Here is a 26194-nt window from a genome sequence, read left to right as displayed (position 1 = left end):
GATATAAATGTAGCATAAATTATAAATATATAGGTTATAAGATAACAGTGAGTCCAGGAGACAATTTATTCCTCAAGCAGCTATAATTCTGGTCTCAGCTGTGGAAGAAGACATGCTCAGAGCCATGGACAGGTACCAACCCTCCGGGCAGCAACACTTCACTGCAAAGTGATCTCTAACCTGAGTGGATTAAACAGCCAGCAGACTGCTTCTGACAACACACCACCCACACCCTTTCCTGCGTGTTCAGACCTGGTCCTCCCCTGGCACCCGTGGCCTCCAACTACTAAAAGCAGTGCAGTTCAGAGAACAATAAAGTCTCCTCACAGCTCCAATGTTTATGCTTCATTCAGTGATGAGAAAAATCAGTTTGCAAGATCAATTATTTTGCCATGTTTCTGTTAATTCAATACATTCATCCTCCCACACAAATAAAACAGAACTTCTACATTGGACATCTAAGCTGGTCAAAAACAACAATAGATTTTGTTTTCCAAACTAAGTTGGTTTTATAACTGTTTATCAGTTTCTAAATGGATGGTTTATTATGACAAACAAAAAAATTGAAGCTTTACAATATACTCATGAAACTTTAATATATACAAAAATATTCTCAGGTTAAGACTTCAACAAACTCAACAAACAATTTCATTTGATCAGTCTTTGAGACGTAAATAGATGGCTTGTACTTTCTGTCTTTCCTTTTATGTCTTGAACTGATATGTTTTCCCTTGTCTTTCATTCCTGATTTGACTCTTTTTTTTAATAATGTTCATTTTATGATTGCATGCCTGTCTTTCTGAATTGGCAGCAATAAATGCTCAAACATATTTTATTTAAGATATAAAGAAATGTAAACTACATTTAAAAAGAATATTTACGTTTCTGTTGGTCTTAGGTTTTGAACAAAGCTTATTTACAAAACAATAGTCTTGGCAAAATTTATTTAACTTAATTTCTTTTAACAAAGCTATCATAATATTTTACCCACCACTCCCTCCACATTTTTCACAGTAAGGAAATGGTCAGCATGACATTAATTTTCTATTTTTTTTTCCACAGAGTGAAACAGCAAGAAGAATTTCAACTAAATTCAGTTTCCAATAGCTAATTCAAATTTGCTACGTTTAAATTATTTTTCTTTTAAAATTGATTTTTGATTAATTCTTTTGCTTCTTTTTTTTACCTCTGGAACAATCCCTGTAGTTGTTATTATTAGTGATTATTATTAGTGATACAGTAGGACTGTAATATTTGCATTGCTCCAGCTTGAATCTTTATTATAAGTAATAAAGATGTTTTTGCTACCACACAAATAGTCTTCATTTGCCCTGGAAGAAAAATATTTTGTGCTTCTAATGTCAGTATAATTACTATTAGAATAGAATCTTTTCTTTTATCTTCCTCCCCAATTTCTGTTTTTTCTCAGAGCTATATAAAAAAAATACTTTCTTTACACAATTTCAGTGAATGTTCTGCAAAATTCAGGGGTCTTACAGGCCTATAGGTGCAGAAGTAGCACAGATGAAGATCTCATGAAGGTTACGATCCTTACAATATACAAGAGGCATCAGAATGCAAAGAAATAGTTTATTTTGCCATAGGGCTTTTAACCCTTATTGACGGAGTGAGTCACCACCTCTATGACAGACATTTCATGGAAAGCAAAACCGTGAATAAAAACTGGATTAATTACTGCAGTTGTGAGTATGGAAATACACACAAACAAGAAGCAGAATGGAAAATTAAAATTAATTAAGACCCCAGAGAATATAGAAAGATATTTGGACTTTAAATTTCCACATTTAATTCTTTAGTAAAATCCCTAATAGGTAACCATTATAGAAATATGCCAAGATCAGCCAAGAAAACTTTGCTGCAAAAGATCCATCTTTTTTAATCCCAAATGGTTTAGATTATTTTCAAGTAAAAGAAATTATATGGAAAATGAAACATTTAAACATTCTTATCAATAACCAGCTGAATACCTGGAAAACACAATCCCACAAATTAAAAAATATAAAAGAAAAAAGTGTAATTTCTGTAGTGTTGCATGTTCACCCATCTTGAATATATTAATAGATGTCTAATATACTTAGTCAGATACTATGCGGCTCCAGCATCCCAACATTAGAAAACTCATTCAACTCCCTGTAAATCCCTCCTCATATAAATATGGAAGTACAGATACAGCCAAGCATACAGAAAAGTAATGAAGAAGACAACATAAAATGACATAATTTTTTTCCTTTAAAAAATTAACCAAAAAGACAAACCTACACTCAGTAAGTACCTACAGGAAAGGTTATAAAGATATGAAGAGAGGCTCTTAAGAGTTAAAAATGCTAAACTTGTTTGTCCTAGCAGCCATAATTTGCCCTTTGTGTACATAATGACAGACATGGTCATTAACAGTGACCACAACCATCTTTTCCATCAGACCAGTAATACTTTGGGTGAGCAGAACAAACGTAATTTCCAAAGAGAAAAAGAGGCAAAAGAGTCTCATACTGAGGGGCTGCGCTTTTCTTCAATAGCTTTTGAAGACATTGGAAGCTGTAATGCAAAAGACACTGGACATTGTAATGTAAAAAAAGGAACATACACCCAGTATTTAAGAAAGAGCCACTACTTTGTAAACCCATGTTTGACATTTTCTCCACTGTAGAGGGTGCCCGTGCCTTTATCAAAGCAGGTAAACTTTTGCATTGACTGCTTTTCCTGTGAATCAGACACAACTGAGCTTTGGACTGCATAGTCAAGGCTAGTGTGGCACATGAGCTGCTAGGTCTGATAATAACCAAGATAAATTTGTTTGGATGCATTTGTTACGCTCAACTACATTAATGTTTCATATTTTCTGCTACAGGTCAGTGGGCACTCTAACAATTATATGTCAAGAACCCCTGAAGTTTTTATTGCTTTAATTTCTGCTAGATTTAAAAAGTTCAAAACTGTTTTCTTAGATTATTACAATACCTGGAATGCTGACACTATAAAAAACTATAATTGAGTATTTCCTATTCAAAAGATGAAAACTGAACATTTTCTTAACCTGTTGGCAATGCCAGCATTTCATACTTCTCGGTATTTTTCCAATATTTTCCAAAACATTCCTGAGATAAATATTATAAAGTTTTATGTCAAGTATTTAGAAATTAGAACAATATATTACAAACAACTTTGTTGACTCAAAAGCATAGCAACTGATGATACAGCTAAAAAATCCCAGAATATTTTGACTCATTCTCACAACATTATTCATAATTAATGATTAGGTGTTAGGATTTAACACTCTATTGAAATAAATTAATTTTTATTAAATATTTCACTCTATTGAAATAAATTAATGAATCCCAATTAATAAATTAATTAGGAAACATTAAAATGCTTCCTCACCCAAAGATTTTACCCTGAAAAATTATCTATAAGTTACCAGCATAAGCAATATTGTAGCAGTCTTTTTATAGAAAAGCTGGACTTTTCCTCTTGTAGTTACAAGCAGGAAATTATTATCCAGAATTTTTTTATAATATTTTTATTTTTTAAACAATTTAAATTAATTTTGAGCCATATCACATTTTAGTCTCAACATGATACTCATTATTTTTATTTGTCATTGCCTGAAAATGTAATGATACGCAAACACCATCATTTTAAGGGCAAAAAAACTCCTGAAAAGGTAAAATACTTTCAAATTAATACCAAAATCCATCATATTACATGCAATCATGTAACTATGTCAGGATGAATATGAAAGCAATTAAGATTTCTTGAGAACTACTGATAAATTAGTAGTTGTTACAGCACACAGAACAGGGCCTTGCTACAGAGAGTCATAATTTCTCACTCATTAGACTGGATTGTAATAGGTAAATAACAATTGTCTTTAAGAACAGGAATTAAAATAGTCTGAAATTAGATGGTCATTGATACTACTGTAGTTGGCCTGCATTGCAACCTGTTTGTCAACATACTGAGGTGTTATTAGTCCTCTGGAAGTCAAAAGTGAGTCAGACAATTTTACTGGCTTTCAATCAAATGACTTTCATATACACCCAAGCATTACAATTCTCATTTTTCTCCAGCCTTCCTAAGCCTCAAATCTTAACACTGCTGACAAGGCTCTGCTGCTCAGTGGTAGAGTTTTGTGTCATACTCTCACCCAGGCTACTGCATCTGTACTCAAATGCCCTAAAACCAGCTACCTTTATACTTCCAGTTGCTCATCTTGAATTCCTTATCTAAGACTTCTGTTCCTCCTGAAGCCTTTATTTTACCATCTGCAAAAGATAATATATCTAAGCAGACTACTTTGCAAAAGTCACACTTAAACAGTAAGCTTCTCTTTAAGTTAATATATGGATGGAATTAGGTATGCAAAAGTATTAGTTACCTTTGCAGAATCTATATAAAGAGCTAAGCCTACTCCAAGGCTTAAACATCCTTAAGAGGATTAAATTACATTTTGCGTAACAATTTTGTTTTACAAACAAAGACTGTATCCATTAGTTACTATATCATCTTTCCATTGAAGAGTTTCTTTCACATTATATACACTAAATTCTGGAAAAGCCATATTCTTTTCTGATATTCTTTTCTGAGGCTTTCTGAACTTTCCAACCAAGTTTTCTAAACTTCAGTTCTTTCATGAAATAACATATGATGCCCTATTGGTTGTAAAGAAATGACTGCCTTTACAATTTAAGGTGATTTCCATTTCAAAGTCATTATTTTTTGTCGTCTTTATAACTCCTTCTGTGACAACTAAAGCATAATGTTTTGTTACAGAAAGGGTGTGGATGGAAACAGCTGCTATTGAACAGCTTAAGTGCATAGCACAAGATTATATGAAGAAAACATTACCCAGGCCAAGGTTTTTACCTGCCCATGCCATTTTAACAATGATATTTCATCATGTGCATTCAAATAATTGAAAACATTTTTACATGGCTTTTAAATATTAATAAATTTCCTTTGTTTATTTTTAATTGATCTTTACCCTTTGGACATGCAACCAGCAGCTTGTAGCAAAGACACAACACACAAAACATTTTTGATTTTGCAAGGCATGTCTAGAGCAGTTTTTTAATTAAATGAAGCACATAGTCTGGAGAACTATATAGATGAGAATTTATGGAGAATGAAAGACAGAGGTTTCCTTCCTTGGAATCAGCTGTAGTTTTATCTTTATTCCCCCACCTCATGTGCAAAAAAGGCCTCAAAACAGGAAAAGAGCTATTCCTACCCAGTATACCCACAAGATTTGCAATAGATGCTCTACAGTCTGAAGGGGTTGTGAAAGCCCTTTCTGATGCTGTCTATTCAGAATCTAATTTAATTTACAAATTAGTAATTAATGATAAATAGTCACATCTCTTAACAATTCATTGGACATTAAGGTTAAGCTATTCTTGTTTCACAGTTTGAAACAGAATTGATTAAAAAATTACTTTTATTGATCTATTTACAAAGATTCATAAGGCATATACTTTAAATTCATCAGCACAGAGTCCAACTGCTACCTTGTAATATAATCTCTGAAAGTAGAAGAGACTGTCATCCTCTGGAAAGTGTTAGAATTTAAAAAACCCACAACTCTTATGTGAAGAGCAGGACAATGTTATGGCAGATCATTTGAACTCAGGAGAAAAAGGGAGTTATAACAATTTTTCAAAAAACAATCCTGACAAAGATTCTGTAGAGAAGATTTATAATTGTGAATACAGACTTTCAATTTTTTGTGTTATACATTTTTTTAATAAAAATACTGACTGTGTATTCTTAGGAAGTACATTCATTCAGGGTTGTTGCTTTACAAGCCAAATTACAAGATTCTCACACAAGTCATAAAATATTTGAAAAATTGTCTGAACAAAATCAATTTAAAATATTATTACCAAAGAAATAACAAAAAATATTTACTTTTTTTTTCTCACAGAGGACTTCCATGTAATGAAATATTGGATATCATGCTTCTGAAAGCATGGTTTATATGATGCTGACCTTCTTATTTGGAATAATGGGTATCAGAACACAATTATGAAGAGACAACAGTGCATATGATAGTGTTCCAAGGGAACACTTCCAGATTGGAGCAAAACTCCACAAAAGAGGTCGGAAAGATATTTTGATAATGCAAAAGAGAAAATGACCACTGAGTATACAGTGAATTTACTAAAAGATGAGATGTTGAAACAAAGTGTTCCTTACTCTCAGAAATTTCTTGGAGATCAGGTGGATGAGAAATTCTGAAATATTTCAAATTAAATATTTCAGTTACAATAAGTTGGTATTTTGCAATATTTTATTAGAAAATTCCTCACAAGCTCTATCTGAAATTTGTATTTTTCCATTGAGATGACTTTTTACACAAGGAAAGATTCAGTCCAATCTTAAACTCAACATGGTTCTCTGCTAGTTACTTTTCAAATTGCTTGCAGCAGTCACATGATGGGATGTAATTTTCCTCTTAGCAATTTTCCTCCCCTCCCCGCTACACATATTGCTTCTCCTGGCAAGTTATTGTTGACGAAAGGCCAAAAGTTTGAAATTGTCACAGGTGTTATACTATACTAGTGCCACCAGATAGCACCAACTGTTGTGTGGCTCTGGCTGCAACAAGTCCTCCTCTGATACATAGACATATACATGTAAATGTACAAGTACATGTACATAGACACACACCTTGCACAGGCACTGAAGATAAACACTGCCAATGCTGTGGCAGTGCTCCCCCAGCAGCAGCCCCAGCTGAAGCCATAATCACCAGTGGGGGCTGTGATGGCTGCACCCAGCTTACTCTGGACCCTGGGGCATGGATGAAACCTGGCAGCCAAGGGCTGTTTGGAGCAGTGATCCACACACCTTGCTGCTGAGCTACTGTGACTGTAAGCCATGAACAGTGAGCAGCCCAGAGTTCTGGGGCTGTCCTGCAGGGATCTGGGCTGCACCAGGATCACCTCCTGCACAGGAATGTCTGTCCAGGTTACACCTCAGGGGTGAGTGATTCCTTGCAGCAGCACATTCTCAGTAAGAGATTAATATGATGATTAATATGATATGGCTTTTAAATTTAACTGCATGTTAAACTTGGACATCTCAGCTGAGTGACACAAAGGATTGATTGTGTACATATAACCCTCCTAACATAAACCAGTGTCCATAAAACAAGTCTGTGCTGCTAGGATTGGATCCAGCCCCACCTAAACTCCTCTCTGAGAAGTTTAGAAAGCAAGGGGGCCCTGTCAGGAACTCATGGCTGAATGAATGGGCCTCCCTGACAGCTTTGTCTGACTCTGCCCTCTCTGCTGTAAATAGTTGAGTGTACCTTGCCATCGAATCTTGTTAAAACACAGTCACATCTATGGCTGAAATTTGTTACATCAATAAAGCGTTTGGTAACTTGTTTCTTACAAGTGAAGTGCATGACGCCATTCTTAACACGCTGACAGAAGAACCACATAGAAGCACCAGACAGCAACTATTATCTACAAAATGTGAGAAACATTTAAGTACACAATGATTCTAAAAATGGTCATCTTGTAGCTGGCATAGCTAACTTAGTTCTCATGGACTCTTGGAAATGAGTGAAACATGCCGTTGTTCAGAAGTTTCAAATATTTCTTCTATGGGAAACTATTTTTTTTATGTGAGGAATAAAATTCATTGCATGACCATTTCATAGACATTGTAATGAACATTTTTAGTGATCTGACTGGGTTTCTACATTTAAGTATGTGGTCTATTCTATTTCCCATGACAGCATGCATTTACACAGGTCACTATTATTTTTTTTGATTCTGTAATGTACCACATGCTACGATTGTAATTAACATCTTTGGAGAATTTAATCTCTATCATGCAAATGTACATAACAATGAGGAGGTCCAAGAGGCAAATATTTTAAAATTATTTATAGTTTATTGCTTATGACTGTGCTTATGAACTTGAAGCAGATTTTAAAGGTTCTTACAGTTTTGTATTATGACTGGAAATACAATAGGTAACTTGTCTGATTCTTCATTCAGTGAAGCACCCCATCCCCAAAAGAAAATAATATATACTATCTGTGATTGTATGTTTCTTGTGTAACACAAAATTATGTTTATAGTAAGAGTCAAACAAAGCAATTATTTGCATATATCTGGAAGACTCTTACATTAAAATGCACATCAGAAATGCATACTTCTTTAATATGGAAACATATTTTTTCAAATGAAGATAGAATTACAACATTTATTTTAAATAAAAGTTATTAGCTGCTCTATTCTATTTTAGGGAAGAAAAATTAATATATAGACAGATGTTCTTAAAACACTTTGTAGAGATTCATTATCTAGTACAATCTAACTTATTCTGGGGATTGTCAGGTTCAGCAGATGCAGATTTATGACAGAAGCTCAATAAAGTATAAACCACAAAAAACCCACATATGTATTCAAAATCCATAGTTCACATGTTCAATCACTTTATTCACAATTATTAGCTGGGTTTTTTTAATTACCACAAAGTTACCAAGAGACTATCTCAGAAATAAATTAGTGTTTTAAGGAACACTATGAAAGTTCCTGGACATCTCAGCTGCAGTTAGTCTGGTCCATAATACATTTAATTATATGCTATTCGTTTTCATATTTTATGACACCTTAAAATATTCCAACTTTATTTGAACAAAAAAAGTGTGTTACTAGAAGCCTACAATAACTTTACTCCACTATCAGGAGTACACCTGTTAAGCAGTTGTCAGAGTGAGATTATAACTGATAAGTTCTATGTTATAATAAGAATACTTAATGAGTGTTGATAAATTTGGTGCACTGAAGAATACCAAAGAGATGTGATCACTAAGAAAAATACAATCTAAGAAGAAAACAGGTCATAATTAAAACATTATAACACTACCATGAGTGTTTCTTCATTAAAAATAAAAATAAATGAAACACTGTATATCCTTGTCTTATATTTCACCCTGTGCATGTAAATTTTACTTTTTTCTGATTAATTCTGTATGCATCCTTTTTTAAACAACTGAATGCAAAGGTTTAGTGAAAGGAAACCATTGAAAATAACAGATAGGAGATACTGAGTATTTACTAAGAGGGGAATATACCACTACCGGAAGAAAAGTTTTCTGCCAATATGAAGCATTAGCCATGAACTGTCATGTCCTATCTGATGACAAAGAAGATAGCAGAGCTTTTTGAAAGTTTAGAAGATGGAAAGTCAACAACAGATTTAATAAGTTTACTATATAGTACAATATCGTATAATATTGTAAGTATAATATAATGAGCTGCAAAGGATGGCAATATAAATTTTACAAGATTATTCCCTAAAACTCTGCAGTGAGAGCAGATGACAATATTGACAATCTTCTCTAGTGACCAAGATCAAACATTAGGAGTGAATGAATGAAAGGACTGGTCTGGCAGCATCCCTCCACAACAGAGGATGCATATACAGTCCAAGGAACCTGAAGACAGACAACAGTTCTAAACCTGCATATTTCCTCCAGATCAGGACAGAAATCAGCCTTGTGCAAATGTATCACTGCTTTTCCAAATAAAGTAGAAGTCTGATAGTACTCTGCCAGTGGGTTCCACTTAAATTTGCTGGTTCCACTTAACAGTTGCTCCTTAAAGTACTGGTAGCTTAACAGAGATGATGAGACCCTTCTCCCAGTCCTCTTTCTCACTTAAATGTTAATTTATCTATTGTTGGAACAAACTGTTGCAAATTTTAAGCTCAGTGTTCTCCTGGATGACTAGTGGAAAAATTCATGTGCAGTACTAAACGAAACAGAATAAAACACCAAAAAGGTCATGAGATACAGAAGAAATGTCACAAGAGGGGAAAAAATGGAGTAATACCTACAATTCCCAAAGAAGATGAAGCTCTTCAAGAATGTATGAAAGAAAAAGCTAGCTCATTGTTAGACTGTGCTAAAAAAATTGTAGTGTCTATTCCCATGATAAACACACCTAAAGACATTAATTATCACAAGAAAACAAAAAGGGAAATAAACTTCTGACTATTTTGTAACACATTGGAAACTTTAATGTTTTGTGTATATATTATAAACTCTTTAAGGCCAAAGTTCAGAAGACTAAAAACTCCAGATGGAGAGAATGGCTCTCTTTGCAATACAAATTTGAGATGCCATAAAACTTTGTGTAAAACTGCAAAAAAAAAAAAAAAAACCAAAAACCGGCAAGATCCCATGGGATGGTTCAAAAACCAATAAAATTTTACCACCAATAAAATAGTAATTTATTCATGCAAAGTGAAAATGAAAATAGCAAGTTTGCACAGTGCAGTCAGAGTAATGCAGTAAGGAGCAATGTAGAAGACTGCTTGAGTCTAACAGGCTTGTGTTACACAGTAAACTAAAAAAACCTGTAGCAAAACCTACTGAAACCTTTTGCATAGTTTCAAAAATATTCTAGAAAACAGATAATATCATATCACAAGCGTACAATATTTAAAACCTTTACAGTCATGTAAAATTGCTTGTGATACAACTAGAGTAAGATACAATAAAAACTCTGGGGTTCAATAGCACTTTAGCAAAGTGGTTTTAGGTTTTGAGTCAGGTACTAAACAAAAGTAGAACTCCAAGAACTCTGTTTCACTACTGCTAATTTTTTTTAGAATTTCTCCCGAATTCTGTCAAACACAGACATGCCAGTAAAGACAACAGGTCAGAAAACAGCATGGTCCAGGCTTAGTACTTCAGTAACTAAAACCGATGAAGAAATTCCAATTTTAGAGGGCAAGCAGATTAGAGGCAAGAAAAAAAGACTCAATCAAAAAATGGTTTGAGTATTTTCCACATTTTATTTTGAAAGAGAAGGAGAGATGCAACAGGTATTTTTATATATTACAATTCCTGTACTACCAAATCTAGTCAGCGAAATCTATCACTCTTTTGCTCTGCTCTTCCTTGCTCAGTTATTTGTCCCTGTACAACAAAAACTTAGAATTTAGTCTTTGATTGCTCACTGATCTTTCTGAAGTGGTTTTCAATTTCCTACCCAGTACTACTAGCTCTCTTTACTACAACTCTTATTTGAGAAAACGCATCTTTGCCATTTCTTTCTTTATGGAAAGATTAACTTTTTCCTCATCTGTCTTTCTTCAGCTGTGGAGAAGCAGTATTATTTATCTGTGATAAATAAATTTGTCAGTAGTTAATACTATTGTGAAGATTTCTTAGCTTACCACAAACCATTCTGTAAAATATCAGAGAGCATTGTGTTCTCAAAGCTTATTCTTTTTCTCTGCCCCACTAACCTATGCATCCATACAAGCATGCACCTCCTAATGTAACAGAATTTCAAGAGTGGATATGTGGATTGAATTGCCTTATAAAAGATGGTATATTTTATGTAAAGTGGTTCACATATTTTTGTAGAAAAGGAGTGTGATAGCTCAGTCTAGTCTGAAAAAAAATGGAATAGAGTCCATTCTAATACGCTCGGTGTTACCTTGGCTAAAACTTTATGCAATAAGAGTGATTTGATTTAGAAAGTGTAAATAAAGTTTATGTGAGAAAAACAAGGAAGTAGTAGAATGTGGAAACCCAGGACACCAGGAATATTTCTCTGTCTGTTCTGGGGTGTCCTGACCTCCAGGAGAGCACTGACTTTGACCCTCACTCATGGAGAAAGTTTCCTAAACTCCAGAATAGACTAGAATCCACAAAAGTGTGAAATAGATTATAGAGAGAGTAAGTGTATCATTTGGGTGAGAAATTTAGGTTTTGGGATTTTTAGCATATTGTGGATAGAAGCAAGATGGAGGGCACAGGGTGTCATCCTGAGTTTCTTCTTCATGCTTCTTCTTCCTTCTTCTTCTTGGGTTTGGGTGGCATTTTGTAATTGGGCAGAAAAGTCCACATTGAGGGCTTCCAGGGATCAGTTATTGGGTTAAAATGGAAAATAATCTAGGTGTCAGTTCTTAATTGGATAGTTTAGTCTCAAAAGACCTAGTAACAAGACATTGTTAGCCATTTTGTGCCTTGCTAATGAAAAGCTGCCGAACTCATGGTTGTGAGACTGTTTTACTGATAAGAAATAATAAACACCCGAGTCAAAACATGAACTAACATCTCAAGTGCCTTCAATCCAGACCCAGAAAAACCAAGAATTTTCTTTTAATTTAATAAGAACTAGTGAGTTTACATAGGCATATATGCACTTTATTGTCATAGAATTATAGAATGTGCTGAGTTGGAAGAGACCCAGCAGGAACATCAAGTCAAACACCTGGCTATATGGAGGACACCCCAAGAGCCACACCATGCTCCAGAGAGTGTTGCCTAAATGGGTTTTTAACTCTTTCAGGCTGTGATCACTACACTGGGCAGCCTGTTCCAGTGCTCAAGCACCCACCCAGGAAAAATGTTTTCCTGATACCCAACCTAACCATGCCCTGGCCCAGCTTTGTGCCATTTCCCTGAGTTCTGTAACTGATCACAAGAATGAAGAAATCAGTACCCACCCCGCCATTTTCCCTCACAAGGAAGTTGTAAATTGCAATGAGGTCTCTCCTCAGTCTCCTCCAGGCTGAATAAATCAAGTGATCTGAGCCACTCTTCACATGACTTCCCTTCCAGACCCTTCACCATCCTTGTGGCCTTCCTTTGGATGCTCTCTAATAGGTTATTGTCTTTTTTTTATTGTGGCACCCAAGAACAGCCCCCAGCACTGGAGGTGAGGCTGCCCCAGTGCAGAGCAGAGCAGGACAATCCCCTCCCTTGCCTGGCTGGTGATGCTGTCCCTGATGCCCCCAGGACACGCTTGGCCCTCCTGGCTGCCAGAGCACTGCTGGCTCATGTTCAACTTGCCATGGACCAGAGCCCCAGGGCCCTTTCCATGGCACTGCTGTGTAGCCTCTCATTCTTCAGTCTACACACAGCCAACATGGCCCCATCTTGGGTGCAGAATCCATCACTTGCCCTTGTTAAACTACATCTTATTTGATGCAACTTAGTAACTTGATGGTAAACATCATCTTACTCAAGCAGTCCCCTCTTAAACTCTACATGAAGCCTTATCTCCATGCTGAACAACCCCTACTCTCCAAGCCTTTCCTCACAGGAGAAGTGTCCCATCCTGGTCATTTTTTTGTCCCTTCTCTGAACCTGCTTCAACAAGTTCATGTAATTCCTCTGCTGGGGACCCCAGAACTGTATGCAGTACTCCAGGTGGGGTGTCACCAGCATGGAGTAAAGGGATAGAACCTCCTACAATCTGATGACCATGTTGCTTTGGATATTTGGTTTTCTGAAGTAGTTATTCACTTATTATCTTCTATAGGTATTTGTTTTGATATTTCTTCCTTTTGAAATTACTTCCATATGCCAAAATGTAATTACTTGAGTTCCTGAAAAGCACAGAGTAGTGACAGAGAGGAAAATAGGTATCAAAAATCTTTTAGCAAAATTTATACTGAAAGTTGGAAGAAAAGAGTAGTGATAAAAATGCATTGATTCAGTGTGGTAGAGCTTCATTCTGGTTTCATAGTTGAAATGCACTGAACCAGGCTGTGTAGAATCACATCAAATTAAATTAGTTGCTCTTCTGTAATCTACCTATAGCTAACACGAGGTTCTGTTGTTTTTTGTAATTAGCAGTAAAAGTGCATGAAAAGATATTGTGCAATAAAAATAAAGACAAACCTGGTTTTATGGGTACACTTATGACAGTTACATTCCTGAAACTTAAAATGGCACACCTTGCCCATATCTATCTAAACTATTTCTAAGGCATCTATCGTTTTCATATCTGAATGCCAAAGTCAATGTAAAATATTTACTATGGGTGGGGAGAAAGACTGACTAAATTCAGATAAAAGTACTCTGCTTAACTGAGCACATACTTGTATTATTAATTGCATTAAATTCTTAGTTTAGGGGGTACATGTCTTAAAAAAACTTCTAAAGAGCACAAAGCCCTGAACATCAGGAAGTACTCTCCATAAGAGCTGGAGAGAGAACAGTTCTCAAAGGGGAACCCTCACAACTGGACCTGTGAATAAACAAATCCACTTTATATGACTTAGAAGACAGGCATATATATCACTAGCTGCTGTCTCTGAACACACACATACAAAAAATCACAAAGACAGAAAACAGACTGCCCAAACTTATATACAACACAGAAAAAACCAACTGGTTGATCATTTTGTATTCGCTGAATATTAAGTATTAAGAAGTATTATGGCAGCAAACAAAAGTCAAAAAAACCCCAAGCATATGTGTTCCATGACTTCATCCTTTCAATTAAACAGATATAATTTAGTTGTTATGTTCCACTGAGCTTACTATCCTGCTCCAAATATTTATCTTTCTTGCTTTTCCTCCCTTTACAGAAAGGAATTTTTAATAGAAAATTAAGGAAAGCTGTCTTTCCACATTTAACTAAGAGGGTATGATTTAAAGTATCTAAACATCCTTCCACAGATCTTTGGACAGTGTGTGTGTGAGGGATCACACACGATGGATGTCCACACAGATGGGAACTGACTGTCTCTTTCCCTCTCTCCTCACAAATCAAAGCATGTGTGATTCCACCCCTGGCAGGACAGATCTGTCCTGCCAAAAGGCACTGAGGTAATCAGCCCATTTTAAATGCCTTATAAAGAGCAAGTCAAGACAATCCAGAAACTGATTTTGTCAAGCACATACCAGAGGACTTAATTTATCTTGTGCAAGTCCAGCTGTAATATGTGCTGTGGTGTCCCTATATTGGTGATCTTAAAGCATTATGAATACTTTTACAGTAATACAATATAAGACAGATTTGTGAGGAAATGGAATTTAGGTTTGGGTAGAGTTTCCTGGAAATTCTGGCCATAAAAATTAAACAACTTGTAGTTGCTGTGACTGTAGACTGATATTGTTTACAGACTGAGAGGAATCCAGGCTAAAAGTTCAAGATAACTAGTTTGAATTTCAGTTTCAGGCAGAACTAACATTCTCAGAAACTGACAGATATTCAGCAATTTCTCCAACAAAAATGAAGGCCTTATGCTCCTCTGCCACTTAAACCCTTCTATTTCAACTCTGAACCTTTTCCTCTCTAAAATCCCTAAATTAGATGTTTTTCTTTCAAGTGTTTGAATGAATTCAGGGGTACAGCTAGAGAAGAAGAAAAAAAAAGGAAGTAGAGAAGGACTTTTAAAATTACTAAAAGTGATAAGCCAGTTATTACTGTGAAAATATAATGGTCACACGATAAAGAAAATGCATTTTGGTGTCAAAAGTTCTACAATCCAAGCCCTTAGAGAGAGTGAACTATAGACTTTATGATAAAATAGGGAGAGAAAGGGATTGCCAGAACAGTTCATGAAACTCCCACTCACTTCTTGACTGTATGTGAATGCTGCTTCAGAACCTTGAAATCAGGAAGCTAGGTACCATTTAAATTAGGGGGTTTTAGCACTCTGGATCTGTGGTGCCTGTTTGGCATCACTGCAACACACAGTAGTATCTCTAGTGTCATACGCTTACTTATTATGCTATCTAGATACATAATCTAATTACCAGAAAAGATAAGAAAATTAAAAAAAAAAACTAGTGACATTTTGTAACATCAGAACAGCTTACCAACTTACTGGTGGTTTGAGTAAGAACATGTTATTAAAATTTTAATGCCTGTATGAACAGTGCACTAAACAAAAAGGATGTATACATGAATTCAACAACTTTTCTTAAATTACAAAACTGATTACATTAGAAAAATAAAGCAGAGATGTTCATTACTACAGTGGGCCAAACTAACCCCAGAATGGATCCTTCATAGTATAACATTTTGAATTAAGGTCACAACTACTCCATTTTCAAATGCACTGTTTTCCTATAAGCTGTCTAAAGTGGATTATATGCACATGGAATTAAAACCACTATAGTGCCTATGTAGCCACAGGTCTATCACATAGTATCTCAGTTTTCTGACTAGATAACCAAGTGAAGACATATCAGTAACTACATATTTGATGGACTTTGGAAAAAAATAATTTTTTATGCTCTTTGTAAGCCTGTAAGCCTGTAGTCTGATCATGTATGTCATTGCTTTGTCACTTCAGAAATATTGTTCTTTGCAGGTTCTCAGGTAATTCATTGTAACTTGCTGCTTGACTCTGTACTTCTCTACTTGCTGGAAAAACATTATTACTCTGATCAGCCTGTCTCATAAATCATAACAATGAAGTATTGATTTCAGGTCTAGTATTCCACATATTTGGGAAAACCTCAAGTGTTTTCTACACTCATCATGGTGAAAAAGGCATTCTACACAAACTTCTGAAGCTCACTAGAGAAAGTGCATTTAAACAAAATTTCACTTTTTAATACTCTACAAGCCTGTGTCCTTTTATGTTTCTCAAACATGTTTGTTAACTTCACATCTGTCCCCTTTCTTTGTCTGTCATACTGGACTGCCTACACACTCATAATCACACACAACAATTTACCTCTCTAAACCTTCAGAATTTTTTTCACCTAACATTGTAAGCCAGATCTGCCTGAATTACTTTTTTAACCTGCACATTCTTATGTATAGAATGTTTTATAAATTATTGAACACAGAACAGCAGGTGGGATTTATGCATAACTGTTAAAGAAACATTAAATATATTGATTTCATTCAGTTTTCTATTTTACAAATGCAATATCTGAACAGGTCCGCTGGTTTCAAAAAGGTGTTCTTAAATTATAAAGGCACATGATTTTTCTTATGCTTTTCAGTGGTAAAAATATTATTTTACACAAGAAATACTTTACATAAAGGCATACATAGTAAAGATTTAAGCACACTAGTATACAATGTGCAATGCACATCCCAATCACATAGCTATAGTGTAGATCTAATTTCAGACAAATGAAGATAAACTTCAAGAGCATATTCATTTGCGGCTTAGAATGCATGACTTGTTTTCTTTGAACATATGTCATCACCCTCCTTTCTTCATATTACATTTTTGTTAGAGGAATAATGGGGTGGGGGGTGGGGGTAGGGAAGAACTCACAAGCAAAAAACCCAAACATCTCAGGACCATCAAAGCAAACACAAATGTGGTTTTGAGTTACAAAAATCTCACATACAACATCTGTTGAAAGAATAATTTTAAAAGTAATGAAATAATACTGCTGTTTTACAGGAGATAGATGAAAAAAATTAATGTCCTTTTTAGATTTGATCACAAACACATCTAAGTGATCAAGTTACCAAAGAAATACTACTAGTGAATCATTTACCAAGGGCTTCCCTTACCACTTTTCCTGTTTTTCTAGCAACTGCTTTAATAAAAATCACTGTTTCACATGAAATATGTATTGCTATCATTCTTCATGCCCTTCTTAATTTGAGTACTGTTAAAAGTTAAAGAGATTTATGTTATTCTGCTGAGAGGCTGAGGGGGTCCAAAACTGTCAATAAAAAAAATAAAATATTTTCAACAGGCACATTAAAGAAAAGAATTGCTAAGTCACTCTGGGCAGAACAGCACAGAATAAAATAAGTATTTTTTTTATTTTGGAGGGAGAGGAAAGAATGGAGTTATTACCTAAGAAATCAGAGGAAATTTAGCAGCCTTTGTACAAGGAAATATGTATTTTCTGACTTCATATGAATTGCTATTTAAAACTTCTGGACTGCAATGAAGTTTAGTTGCAAATTAGAACTGTCTATTTCAACCAGAGAGATTAATGCAGAGATCAAACCAAGAAACAGAAGCACAAACACCAGAGAGATAAATATTCCATTTAAAAAAATTAATATTTTATCTCAACCACCTCAGTGCTTACCAGGTATGTGCCACAGTGAAACGACGCTGTTTTGGTATGTTGCTGTTTAAAAACATCCTTCTCAAGAGCCTCGGAGAATTTCGGGGAGAAATAACTGGACACAGCCGGGCAGAAGCAGGTGAAGATTTTCGAGTTGTCCTGGACTTTTCATGTTGTAACAGGTTTTCCCTCAGGGTCTTCACAAGATCTTCATTTAGCCATGCATTTTGACTGTGTGTATTATCCCCTTCAGGAACAGGAAAATTGTCCGGACTTGTCTGCTGAGCCATGTTTCTCAAGTAACTTTGTTATTAAGGTCTAATGCAACCGAATGTTGGCCTAAGTGCTCAAAATATTTCCGTTCTAAATGAGATCCCAAGAACTGTTCAGAGACCCTGCACCAGTTCAGCCTATTCTGTTTTCAACATGGTGTTGCCTGCCCTTAACGTCTTTCTATAGATAATGATCTACAAAGGAAAAAGCAAGCTAACTCCTCCACAGAAACCGATTAAACATTACCACTCCTTTCACAGCCCTGCTGCCAAAGATCACTTCTGAGCTATCATAGCAAGTGAGCACGGGAGGAAGAAATTGCTTTAGCACAACCTTTATCAGAGCTGTAAAGCTGCCTGTTAAACTATCGTAACTAATGTGCTGCAGCTGCTTGAGTGACTTCTGGTTATGTACATAAAAAGTGCTGGAGGAGGGCTTAAACATCAGATGTGTGCTCCTTTTGTTGGATTATTCTTTCCTTTGCTTATTCCTGAACCTTCAGGGAGGTGGAGAGGAAGGGGGACTGCTGAACAACCTCTTCTGTTTTTTCAAGGATCTGCCATGTTCATCTTTGTCCCCAGGAAAAATTTAAGATTCCAAATTATTACCTATTAAGCTAAAAAATGCTACAATTAAATAGGTGCAAAAGGACTTAGTTTCTTGCCTTCTCCTCCCTGCCCTTGAGTCAGTTTATCATAACCAGTTTTCAAATGCATTTGGGAAAGTCAGATACTTGCTACCTTATATTCTTCAGAAAAACAAACCTAACACTTAAGAGATGCACATAAAATAAGACTATGACAGCTACTAGTATGTGTTTAATGAGATAATCTTATTTTAGTATTTTCATCATAATATTACCACTGTTTGAACTAAGGAAATGCCTTTTTCCTATTCACAGATGGTGGGGAGATAAAATACCAAAAACTATTCAAAGAGCACTCCCAGAAGATAAAAAGGTAAAAGTAGTTGCATTTATTTGGTGAATGCACACAGCTAATAAATTTCATATTTATTTTCATGTAATTATGCAAATAAGAAGTTGGTGCAATTTTATGATACAATAACACCTTTGTCAATCAAATCTGAGCCTTGTACTTTTTTACAGTTTTAATAAAATAACTAACTTCATTTATTATGGAATACAAAGATTTTATAAACATGTTAAACTGTGTTGATAACTCACTAACAGATGAACTCTAATAAAGGGAAGTAGGTGAAAATTTGCTTAAAGTTTTGTTTTACAGCAACAGTAACAACAATAGTCTCTTCAGTTATAACCATACTTCCTGTTCATCCTACAGGAACAAAGAATCAACATTTTGTCAGAGATTTCTCCATGAGAGATATCTTTTTAAAATCAGAACACTGGTTTTATATAATTTTCATTGTTGCAATATACTGTTCCTCTTATACTTTGTCTTAGAATTTCCTTTGTGAATAAGAATTTCCTTCGAAGCACACACAGTGTCTTGGCTTTCAGTGAGATGAAGGGCATTTACAATTGCATGACCAGGTGTGAAAGGCAAATACTGCTCCCTGTTTTGCAGCAAAATCAGAAATCCTGCAAAAGAAGCTTTCTCTCACAATGGAGAGGAATCACCTTTGCACTTAGCACTGAAGCCACAATTCCTGATGAGGATAATAAAGGGAACATCATGATGCTGACAGGAGTAGATGAGAACAGCAGAGGAAAGGTCAGCTTACACTAAGAATGACATTGCTATCAGGTGTCAACCCCATTATGTAGACAAGTTTTAAATGTACTGCGTCATATGTGAAATTTGATAACAATGTACTTGCAAATTTAACTCAGTATTGAACAGCACTACAGAATGCAGAAATCACTGTGCATTTTGTTTTTGTGTATTTTTCTAAGATTTTATAGAAAATTCAATCATTATGTAAAAATTAACACTGACCAAATATAGAAGAAAGCCCAGATACTATTAAAACTACAAAACCCCAAAATTTTAAGCTGTTCCATTAGGAATAAAATTTAAACTGGAGATAAGGTGTTATTTCACAGACAGACAAAGAATTTTATTAAATCATAACTAACACATAACTACCACAATAACTGCTTTCACACCATCTTGATTGGAAGGGTAGTACACACAGAACTGGTCTTTAACAAGAAGACAAAATAAAAGCATGATGTATTAAAATGTTTTTAATTGTGAAGAACAAACATATTACCCTCTGTTAGACTGTTATTTTTTCTTCTTTAATAAAAAACCTAGCAATTGCATAATAACTCCAAGTACTTCTTTTAGATAATGCAGCCTGTATAAGGAGAGTTATGTTGTTTTATGCTATGAAATACTGCCATCTGATGTCTATGCCAAAGCATAATCTTCAGACAACTGCAGTGGCTTTATAAAACTAGTCAAACTGACCCATTGGAGATCAACAATCAATGATGTCATTAAGACCATTAACATTTATCATAGTGGGCCTGGGATCATATTTTAAGGTGTTCTATGTTTCAAAGGCAATTATGGAAGAGGAAAGCCCATGGATCAGCAGTTTTATTATCCTTGTTCTTAAACTAAGTCAACAAGGGCCATTGACACTTTGCATTACAGGTATTGAGAGGGTTTGTTACATTTTCAAAGAGGTAAGATACCACATATATAGAACAGCAGGATAAATCCTTTTAACAGAAGAACTAAACCAAGTCACTATTTGCATGAATAGCTAATGAAATGCTTTTCCTGACTGCATTAGTAGGTTAAATTTCTGAACATAGATTATCCATGTCCCAGATACCTCATTTTGGCCCATCTTCCTCCTTCTTGTCCTCAAAGGAAAAAGAAAAGCTATGAAAAGTCTCAAGCATGCTCATAAATTTAAATTAAAGTCTGCAGACTGATTTTTATTGCAGACTAGAAACATGAACAGTCTTCACTATAATAAAAAGCAGAGATCTAACTTCCAGCAATATCAAATAAGCATTATGTGAGTTAGACAAAACGCTCAAGTTAAGAGTCAGTAACTGGGGGAAGATAAAGCAGAAAAATGGCACTAGCATGAGGTGTTTATGCAGGTACTAGAATAAAGACTTGAAAGAAAACTGTCCCATAAAGAAAAAAATATTTCCCATTGATTTTGTTAAAAAAAAGACAATGAAGTACTTCTTTTTCTATAAAGATTAATTGAGAAAAACCCTACTAGACTGTATTTTAATAAAAACATCTCATTTTCTCACAAAGATCACCAAAATTATTAATAAAACTTTTAAAAACTTCCTCAAAAAATTATTTTCATATGCTTTTTTTCTGATATGTTAATTTTCTGGGCTTTTCCGTATTGAAATGAAATCACTGAAAATTTCTATGAAATTCAATCAAAATAAATAAGTATATTTACTGGTCCTTTTGAAAAAAGAAATTTGAGAGCTGATACATACCTAATTTCCAAAAGTTCATCTTGACAGTGCTTTAAGCATGCTGTCCTATTCAAAGGCACTGAAAGTTAAATCTAATTTTGCAGCTTTTATATAGTCATATCTCATAGGTAAAAGTTATAACAAGAACAGATGTAATTCTGCCTGCTATACATTCAACTGTGTCACTATAAAGCTCAAGGCAAAAGCACAGAACTAGAATCTCCTAAAGAGGGGAATTCATTACAAAAAATCTAGAAGTGTCAGTAGTATTTATTGTCTTCCAGTGACCACCTAAAGATACTAAAAATGAAGTTAAACTGTTCAGTTCTTGTACTTTTCACAAACTTTCCTAAGAAATATGTACCTTATGAAAAATGTACTTAAAAAAATACAGGCTTAAAGTGCATACTTTTCTGTTAATTACAAAGACTTTCTGAGCCGCTGCATATAGAAAGAATAAGTTAATTGGTTCTGCAGAGAATACTGCGCAAGATTAAACAAGTATTTGATCTCACATAAAAGACAATAAACAAGGATTTTTAAGTACTTTCTTTTTAACAACTACTTTGAAAACAGAGTATGATAAACTTCTTTTAATACTTTAACTGCTAATCAACATACAAAATCTATTATGTGATTGTGTCTATTTTAAATTACCTGGAACAAAGTTTTTTGTATTAGAGAATAAATGCCGTCACTTGGAAGGAGCAGAACTTTTTTTACATCTTACTTGGGACCAAGTAGAGAATTCCAGACACATAGGAATGCAAGCCAAAAACAATCCTCCAGTGAGTTACTTCTTTGAAAGCAAGCAGATCAGTATCACAGGATCAGAGAAGCTGATAATGGCCTCCCCTGATCAAGTCCACTCTCCTGCTCAAAGCAGGAGCAGCTGTAAGGCCAGACCACACTGAGGCACTAGGGTACCTGAGAGTGGCACAGAAGTGCAGAGAAAAGAAGAAAAAGTGGTGGTTGTGAAGAATAGCTGGTATGCCATGATTTAATTTCCTGGAGTAAATAACACATGTATGTATGGGGTGACAAAAGAGAATTGTTCCAGATAAAGTAGAAAATGAGAATCTTGGATGGCAATATGATTCTCTTTTGGAAAGAGAGGTTAATGAATTTATCGAGGAGCATAGTAGTGAGGAAGAAAAGGATAAAAGAAGAAATTATCAGGTGATAGAATTCTTAATAAAATGTTATGTGTTAGCAAAGGTCAATACCTAATTCTCACATTCTCAAAGAGCTGGGACATTATTCATGAACTTGCCATTTGCAGGGTTATGTTTATCACACTAATGTTTATCAGACTAATGTTTTCCTAGCAGTTACGTGCACGGCCTGCTGAGGAGACCATAGGCACCATGCAGCTTCCTGCAGGTCACTAAGAAGGGGATTAGTTGCACTTAGCACAGAAATGGCAGGCATATCCCAGGAGATAAAACCTTTAACAGACCAAGGTATGGGAAACACATGCACCTCTAAATATTCAAAGGAAATTCAAGGCTGCTGTTTGTCTTTGATCTGAGTACATTTTTAATATCCTAACAGAACAGTGTTACCTAAAATGGCACTAAAACACCTTTCAAAATCATAATCAGATACACATACATTTACAAATATATTTTCAAAAGAGGAACAGAATACACATGAAGCTGGGTATGGTAAGTTTAGCACTATAATAAAACCATTTGCTGTGACTTAAAATTCTAGACCACTTTTATTAGAAACTCTGGAGATGTTTCTAATAAAAATGTTTCAGAATATCAGCTCAAATTCACTTTGCAAGTCAGTAAAACGTGACTTCATCAATCATTTTTTCCCCCGTGTTTGCAAATGTTGTCATGATTCCACAAAAACAAACAAACAAAAACCTACAATTTATGGGGTAAGATTAAGACAAGTAAATTAACGTACTTCTGCACAATTATGTCAGAGAACAGGAGGAGTGTTAGGCAGCATTTCTGCCACTGCAATGCACAAATATATCTGATAACTAATAGTTAATTCCAAGGAAAGGACTTGAGCTAAAAACAATTACAAGTATAAATTGCTTTGAAGAGCACTCCTGAGGAGAGGGGAAAGGAGAGGTCAGTGGAAAGGACACACCACAGAAGGAACCACACTGAGTCCAATCTCCTACTCTGTGTTTCATAGGGATATAGACTTCATTTAATAGCATGGCAACTAAACAAGTTTTTGGTTGTAATCCTAGATCTCTTAAGGGTAGACTCATGACAGATACTGTTAGAACCTTTAGAAAACTGTATAGCCTAATCTTGGGAGCATAATTTTGCCTATTCATGTATCAGTGAACACATCATGGCTTTGTAAAATTCTAAAAATTATAAAGTATCATAAGTACTTAGCAAAAAGTACATCAACACTCCAAATTCCTCAACTTTAGAGTTTATTTCTCAAGCTAGCACAAGCAATCTGTCTTACCAAACTAGACTTAACCCAGGCTCTCCAAGCATGGTGGTTAAGCCAGAATGTAATGCACAAATAAACAAGTACATTTCTCTGAGGTCAGACACATGCACAGAGAGTTTACTTTATAAGAAATCTACACCATCTGCTCTATTTCAAATAATTTGTTATTTTGATCATGCACTAAAAGCTGAGAAGAATTCAAAGAAATATTTACAAAACTGTGAGAGATTAGAGGAAAAGAAGATGAGTCTAAAAGTCTACAATAAGACTGCATAACTAATTAATTGTCTGGAGATGAGCTACTCTTTAATGGCAAAAAAAAGTAAGTGCACTAAAAGAGGAACATAGTTATTTAACAAGGTTTAATATCACAGGATGCCTGAGCCTAGAGATTCCTTTTTAGGTTGTTGAACTTAAAAATGCTTTAGTTCAAACCCATTATTGTAAGTTGGTTTTTAGAAGTCTGAAGTTTCTAAAATTTTGAGTATAAAATAAAATGAAGCATCAAAGAAATTATTCATACAATTCACTTGGAGTCATTTCTGTATCTTTTCTATAGATGTTGAGCCAGTCACTTTGCAGATTTGAAAGAAATGGAACGTAAATAACACAAAGGATTCTACTCTACGGTGTTATTAAGAACTGGCACCCTGACCGAGTTTCAAGGGAAAAAAATGTCCTCCCTACACAGAAAAGCTTGGGATTGTGATACTTTAAATGCATAACACTTTTTTCTTTATAGAATTGTCCCAGAAAGTATGAATTTCAGAAACCTCTCTGGAATGAACAGTAGGCATTTATGTGCTTGCCAATTCCGTAGTGTGTCTTTCTTAACCTTAAGTAGGAGTTAAGTAGGTTCCATAAATCTTTTATTGAAATGTAATTCTACCTTGCAGAATTCTACTCTGCAGTTTTAAATATTGTTACTTGTTTTAAAATGTACTTGGAAAGAAACTTTCAAAAATCCTTTTGATTGCATATGCCTTATAAATTTTTGTATAGTAAGAGATGAGAGTTATATGAGACTAGAGCATGATGCACAGTATAGAAAGTTATGAATATAGGTATAAATAATGTCCTAAAGAAAAATGGAAACAAAGTGGGCATTTTAGTACATCTATCTAGAAAATAATTTATTGAGGTACATCATATGGCATTTATAATTACAGAAGAATAAAAATATATTCAAATATAAAATAGATTTATTTAAATCTGAAATATATTTAAATCTGGAAATACATTTATATCTTGTGATTTAAATCTGCTATCAGATACTCCAAAGGACTGCAGGATTCTGTGGGGTAAAGAAAACTGGTACATTTAGGCAACAAATAAAATTAGCAGAGCTTCCAGATCACCTGATAAACTGGCCAAAATTATTACTATAGAGAGGTTTTTTTCTGAGCCTATGTCTATTGACTTGAAATGGGGACGGGAACAATCTCTAGAACTACAACGATGAAATAAGAAATCATCAGTCCTCTGTCACCCTCTACAGGAAAAATCCTAAACCAGAGTTCTTAAAAGCAGAATTAAACAAACCTGTACCAGCACTTTACCATTGATTTAAGGGACACCTGTATTTTCAGAGAAGTTAAATGTTTCAAACATTCTTGTCAGATATAACTGTAATTAAAATGTCTCTCTTTTCATTTATAAAACTGCAGGCAAGAACAATCAGCAGATCTTTACAGAATATGTTAAATATTTGTGTTACAATCACACCCCTGGATTACTGATTGAAACTAAATCATTCTAACTTGACAAAAAAATTAAATGAAAGAGTTGCAATTTCAGAATCCAAAATTCTAAGCTGAACTTTATAATTTCTATGCTAACATAGTATCTTCTATTTAATGTTAGCAAAGAACACACATAAAACTCACCAAAAAAAAATATTTGCCTGCAAGCAGAAAAGGAAATAAAGATTCAGTAGGATTTCTTTTCATATGAATGTAAAATATGAAAGCTATTAAAGAAAGAGATAAAGAAAGAGATAATCCAAAGGACAAATCATAAAGCAGCTTAGTGTGTGTTTAGTTTTGTAATTCTGTTGTTTGTTTCTTATTTTCACAATTTCTGGGGGTTTTATTATATTTGAGATAATTAGATCTCTTCCTAAGATAACTATTAAGAATAAATACTGAGTCTATTTATTCCTTGACCCTCTGAGTCCCTGGAATCTGAAAAACAGGGAAATGAGGAAGTGGATGAAGGTTCTTCTGGGATAGAGATTGCCTAGGGCAGGGCAGCCTACCCCTTGTATCGCAGTCTCCTCAAATATGAAGAAAGAAGGGTAGTAG

At 34.7% G+C, this 26194-nt stretch overlaps 1 protein-coding gene across 2 annotated transcripts in view; it reads right to left on the bottom strand.

Moving 5' to 3' along the window:
* PDE4D (phosphodiesterase 4D) overlaps positions 1–26194 on the bottom strand; it is a 350395-nt gene that overhangs the window by 289710 nt on the left and 34491 nt on the right. The window contains exon 1 of one of the 2 annotated variants that reach the window (XM_066568868.1): positions 17813–18081. The exons of the other annotated variant lie outside the window; for it this stretch is intronic. Coding sequence (XP_066424965.1) covers positions 17813–18081 — 269 coding nt within the window. Of the gene's footprint in view, positions 1–17812; positions 18082–26194 lie in introns of those variants that run through there. 2 annotated transcript variants of the gene reach the window in all.

Source organism: Molothrus aeneus, chromosome Z, assembly GCF_037042795.1.
Source record: "Molothrus aeneus isolate 106 chromosome Z, BPBGC_Maene_1.0, whole genome shotgun sequence".
In the NCBI taxonomy this organism is placed as follows: domain Eukaryota; kingdom Metazoa; phylum Chordata; class Aves; order Passeriformes; family Icteridae; genus Molothrus; species Molothrus aeneus.
The sequence above is the reverse complement of the archived record's forward strand: the minus strand, read 5'-3'. Positions and strand labels throughout refer to the sequence as shown.